General features: G+C 46.2%; 1 protein-coding gene across 11 annotated transcripts in view; it reads right to left on the reverse strand.

Annotated features, from left to right (window-relative positions):
• Positions 1–5,779, reverse strand: part of LOC116388341 (rho guanine nucleotide exchange factor 28-like) — a 37,957-nt gene that overhangs the window by 11,854 nt on the left and 20,324 nt on the right. For 8 of the 11 annotated variants that reach the window (XM_031856083.1, XM_031856089.1, XM_031856087.1 and 5 more), the window contains 8 exons: positions 5,244–5,365; positions 4,758–5,143; positions 3,788–3,956; positions 3,237–3,348; positions 2,952–3,032; positions 2,057–2,099; positions 1,143–1,232; positions 483–606 (listed from right to left, as the gene is read on the reverse strand). In XM_031856083.1, coding sequence (XP_031711943.1) covers positions 483–606; positions 1,143–1,232; positions 2,057–2,099; positions 2,952–3,032; positions 3,237–3,348; positions 3,788–3,956; positions 4,758–5,143; positions 5,244–5,365 — 1,127 coding nt within the window. The remainder of the gene's footprint in view (positions 1–482; positions 607–1,142; positions 1,233–2,056; positions 2,100–2,951; positions 3,033–3,236; positions 3,349–3,787; positions 3,957–4,757; positions 5,144–5,243; positions 5,366–5,779) is intronic. The other 3 variants (XM_031856085.1, XM_031856086.1, XM_031856088.1) reach the window with 3 other exon arrangements.

The following is a 5,779-nucleotide window of genomic DNA, read 5'->3' on the forward strand; positions in this document are numbered from 1 at the left end:
TGTGCATGTGTGTGATAGTGCAATGTCTATTTTCTCATCAGACTCTAGGAGTGCATGTTTTGTTTTTCGACTCTCCATGTGCATCTTGCGTCTGTACAGACACGCAAACATCTTCTTGAACACATGCGCACGTTGATAAGATTGTACTATGGAATGTGTTTTGGCTCCTCTCGCGCTGTGTGTGAGTGTGTGAGTGTGTGTGTGTGTGTGTGTGTGTGTGTGTGGGGGGGTTCTACGAGTTATGTAAGAGGATATTTTCACTGCGTCCCGTTGCTAAGACCTGAGGGGAATTTTCTTTTTCCTCCCTTGCCAAATAAAGGCACCGCACGCAGACAATGGGCTCCCCAGCACAGGAATTCAGACCCGGCCCGTCCCGCCAAAGGTGGTAAACCTTTTACTGCGCTACTGCGGGGGAGGGTTGTTTCAGCTTTCTCAAATCCCCGTTTTTTTTAAACACACATAGATGAGAAATCTTCGCTCACCTTGGCCTTGTTGCGAGTGCTGGACATCCTGCTCTTAAGAAAGCTGAAGGTCCGGCTGACTTTGTACTTCTCCGACTCGACCTTCGAGGGGATTATGTACTTATCCCACTCCTCGTCCTCGATCCTGTTCCAGCGTGAACACGTCAAGTCAGCGGCCATCGCAACATTCAGGTCCAACATGTAAACTTTTTCTAAAACTAACATTTCAGCACTTTTCATACACTAAGAGTCAGATAACCAGGTACACTGGTGTCATGCTGAAATGAAACACTGTCCAGACGGTCTTCCAGGAACCCTGGGCCACAGACTATTACTCTTAACAGCATGCTTGGAGGTCACTATGGACTCTAGGGGATACTATTTATAGTCTGACCTTGGCAAGATGCAATTGATGATGTGTCAGCTATTTGCACCAACCTATGCTACTTCCATTCAGCATTCTCGGTAAAAAGGCGACAGAACGTAAAGAAGAGAAACATGCACAAACATATGCAGTGACCTGCCGTACAAAAAAAAAGGTCACATACAGCTGCAGAAAAAGAATCCGGATGGTTAATGGATGAGTCGGGGAATGGGTTGTGTTTTTTTTTTACGGCGGGGGGGTTAGAGTGAGTTAAGCTACACATGCATGGGTGCGAGGCCATTGTGGCGAACACGTACTCTTTGAGGAACTCTGTGAGGGTGAGGTGCTGGAGCGATGCGCCGCTCTCCTCCTCTGCTGACTGGGCCCGCTTACGGAAACCCAAAACCCTGCGTGGACACGACACACCTCAGACCGGGATGTAATGTTTCGGTAGACTCAGAATGTGAATATTAATATGTGTGGCATTTAAGATTAGAGTGTACAACCCATTTTCTGAGCCGAACATAGACGACTACATGTGGATGGTCATATTGATGCCTGTGATACATGATGATTTAGTAAAGCTTATCACGTATGAGCCAGAGGTGACATATTATGCTGACATATTAGTTAGTGAGTCTCATAAGGCTGGTGTTGTGAATATTGAGATGTCTATTCTGATACAATAATCAAACGATGTTATGTGATAATTGCCTCATAGGATGATCTGAAAATGTTTCCTCAACAATAAGCGATGCATGGTTTTCATCAAACAACACGTATGAGCGTGTGACATATGCACGGGGCGGCGAGGTGAAATTAACTACAAAATGAGGATGAATTGTGGGATTTTATGAAATGAAAACAAAAAGGAGGCAAAATGTGCCACAGGGTGAGATTGTAAAGCAAATGTTAATTCAGGTGCGCCTGTTAAAAATCTATAACCAAAACATATATTGCAACATGTTTACGCTATAAATTCAGTATGACTGATGTGCTTCAGACAATAGCTGAGATGTATCCGAGGTCTCGAGTGCAGGAGAGTTTTGATGTTTATTGTTTTGAGGTTGCAATCAGGGCGTGTTGTGGCCTCGGGCCTTGGAACAGGAAGTATGTCACATCCTGCGCACTCAGACCCCAACCACAGGTTTAATACTGGAGAGACGCATGAAAACGCACACATCTGGAGGCGCATTTGATCAAAAAAAAGGAAGGAATTGCTCCTTTTTACCTTTTATCTCTGGTAGTCTCAGTCAGGCTCAATGCTCTCTGCTCTGTAAAGGAAAGAGTAACAGGGAAAGGCAAATGAGTACGGTCGAAATACACGTCACGTGTTAAAAAGCCATCAACCCCGATCAGAATAGAGTTAGAAGGAAATAGGAGAAACAGCCCGGATCCAGCAAATCCCTACAAAGACAGACCAAACACCACACAAGAGTTTTGCCTCGAAGAACCAGATGACACCAAAGATGGAAAACCAAAACCAAAGTGGGAAACAAAATAATATGCACCAAAATGGAAGCAGAGCAGCCGCCTCAAGGTAGAAACAGCTCCTCCTCCAGAAGATCTAAAAGACTGTAGAGAGTATTTTATCCAAAGCCTCGGGATATATTTATAAAAAAAAAGAAGCAGTCTTAAAGATCCAGACCTCTATGTGTCATTCATCATATAAATGAGTGGACTTTGGAAGACTGTTGTTTTTTTAAAGAGGAAGTCAAGCTTTGGTGAAAGTCTGCTCTTGATCTTTAAGCGATTCAAAATAATAATGAATATGTTTTTTCCCTCCTTTAAGACAGCGGTTTGTGCATTGTTTGCTGCACAATGTGAGCCACAATGAGAAACATCGTTGTTTTGCAAAAATGGTAAGAAATCAAAAGAATCTTCAGGCAAATCAATTGCAAGCAAAATGTGCAGCAAAGTTATTGGGTTTCATTCAAGGCTCATTCAATCTCCAATTTCACCCCAGATTTTCCATCTTGTATCCGTTAAAACACACAGGGACAGTTTAAATACACCAGATATGCCTTATAATTGTGCAACTCTTGAAAATCACCAGTTTATCCCACAGTTCACCAGATAGAGCAGAGAGACACACTGGAATGCCGACACGCTGTTCTTGTACTTACTAACTTGGTTGAGACGAGAGAGGGATTTAGAGAGAGATAAAGCTTGGAGCAGAGAGCGACCGCTGCCGCTGAACGCACCATCTAGACGGGAGCAAAGCATGGCCTTAATGCTGCGCTGCTCCTACGCATCAAAGTGGAGCTGACGCTAAACACACACACACACACACACACTCCTCAGAGGTCCAGTTGATTTACGACACCTGTCTGTTGAGACATGTGGCACATGTGTCCGTTCAGCTGGCTCGCGGGGGAACAGAAAAGGTCACGGGGTCAAAGTTGACTCACCTTCTGCCAGGTCGGTGATGGCTTCGTCTCGGTTCAGCAGCGGCCGCGACGGCTTCGCCTTGGGGGAGGAATAGGAGTAGGAGCGCAGGCGAACCTCTGCTTCCTGCGGGTTCTGGGTAGAGGAAACGGATCAGAAGGAAACAGATCAGAAGGAAACAGATCAGGCAGAGCAGTAAGTTCACAGGTTCAATTCTGGGAGCAGGAAACTCAACTTGTCTGACCCTTTGTCCACATTATTGAGCTGTTGACAGTGTGTAATGTGCTTTACTTTTTTATCTACAGTTTTGGGTTATTACTTTTTTAATGTGTTTGTAATTGCACTTTTAATATAAATCTTGATGCAAAAAAAAAAAAATTGATAATTGAATGAAATAATGATACATCATGTGTCAACAAAAAAATCGTTCTAGTTTGAGATAATTGTTTGGAATAATGAAGTGAGAGAACCAGAAGGGGAGGTTTTTCAGGCGTTGTGTCTCAGGCCACATGGGATCCCACACACACACACACACACATGGAGAAACACAATGACCTGTATATTGTGTGTGTACCTTGGCGGGCGTGTGCGTGCTGTCAGAGTGCGTGCGGTTAAAGTCTGGTGACACGTCGTAAGAGTCCTCCCTCGAGCTGGATCGCAGGATGGACTGCTTCTTCGCAGACGAGCAGGGGTAGGAGTGTCCCAGGATGTCTTCCTCTCCACTGTCGCACTCGACACTAGGACTATTTACACACACAGATGCAAACACACAAAAGTTGGGAACATACTGATTTCCTGTTAATGACACATTCACATTTGTTGGAACACTACAAGATGACTCATTTTGCACAGATAAGCATAAACGATCTTGATACAAATATGTTTGGACTCATGGATTTGATTATAGGTTTAATATTGAGGTCATAGTTGTTGGTGCTGTTGTTGTGGACCACATTATATTGACAGAGATGTTTCTAAGAGGGCAGAATATTAGAAACATCTCTCACCACTGACCTCGTTGCAAAACATATAATTGAATTAACACCTCTTCATGGCAGAGCAGTTGTAGAGGCGTTCCTAATAAAGTGGCCACCGAGTGTATAGGCATTAAACTGTGTAGCCTTTGGCCGGCTTCAGTGCTAATGGAGAGGATCCTGCAGCTCTCAGGAAACTGGGAGGAATGTTCAGCGACCTCAACACACAAACAGCTCAATTGTGTCCGGGCTTCCTGTCACTTTCAGCACCTTCTCTGACTGCAATCACTGCACAAAATGTCAAGAAAAGGCTTGTGCTGAAATTAAGGATGTTACTTGTTAGTCGTGGTATGTGTTCGCAACGAGTTTCTACATTGGTGCGCGGAATTTATAATTCCCCTCCAAAATCCACTTGGCCATAATGCAGTGGGTTTGTTCTCTCCCTTTAACATGAAAATACTCAACCGAGTCGTGATGCTTTCCCGTTAAAGGTTCTGCAATCAATTAGAATAGCTCTGCATTTGATTTTTTTCCCCTTTTCTTCAATAATGAACAGTTATAGCGTCCTACCTCAGGACCCGGCTCGCCTCGGTCAAGCTGCATCCTCTGCGGTTCAAAGCAGGAGAAACTGGCAGGCACGGCTGCGTCCGACGCCTCTGCGCTCCCTCGAACAAGCGGAAGGCGGAAGCCAGGGGGGAGGAAGGAAAAGACGGGGAGGATGCGAAAGGAGAGGGGGGAGACGTGCGAGGGGAAGGCTCCTTGCGAATTGCCGGGCCTCGGATCCCCCTCTCCCCGCCGCGGGGTGAGGACGGGTGCCGGTTCTGGGAAAGGTTCCCCGAGGCCGGGGGAGTCGTGGAGAAGGAGTCCCAGCATGGGCTGCCAAGATGGGGCTCAGGGCTCACCTCCTCCTCATCCTCGTCCACCGGAGAGCGGTATTTAATATCAGCGTCATCCACCTGGAACAGAAAAGTGGAACATTTGACATCACATGAGTCTGTTTCTGACTAAATGTTATAAAATATACAACCTACTGAGAAAGAACTACTAACGACTCACCTGGTCCACCAGCATGGCATTGGCGTACACTCTGTCTTTGCCGTGTATCATCGCTGAGAGTCTGACAGCAGCAGCCAGAGTCGGGGACTGGGCCTGGCTCTCCCTTATGGATTGGCTTTTCTCTACAAAAAAAGGGAGGGAGTGAGAGAGAGAGAGAGAGAGAGAGAGAGAGAGAGATTTCAATATTCGATTTAGTTTCCACAGCAACTTCAAATAACATCTCGCAAACACCGGAGGTGACGTAGACATCCTGGGCGGTCGCACGACATTGTTCAGGAGCGAGAGTCCCTTGCGAGTGTCTGTCTGAACGGGACACACGCGCGCACGTGAATGGGCGTGCGCAGAGTTGCGAGCAGGGCGTCTGTGCGCGTGCTTCCCTGCCCTGGTGGAAACAACTCCCAGTGAGCACACAGTGGCATTGAGAGGAAACCCCTTCCAACACAGTAGAGTCCCTGTGAGCAGCGCTGTTAAACACTCACTGCTCTCAAAACACACACACACACACACACACACACACACACACACACACACACACA

The sequence above is a fragment of the Anarrhichthys ocellatus genome, unplaced genomic scaffold (assembly GCF_004355925.1).
Source record: "Anarrhichthys ocellatus isolate YVR2014 unplaced genomic scaffold, GSC_Weel_1.0 scaffold17, whole genome shotgun sequence".
Lineage (NCBI taxonomy): Eukaryota > Metazoa > Chordata > Actinopteri > Perciformes > Anarhichadidae > Anarrhichthys > Anarrhichthys ocellatus.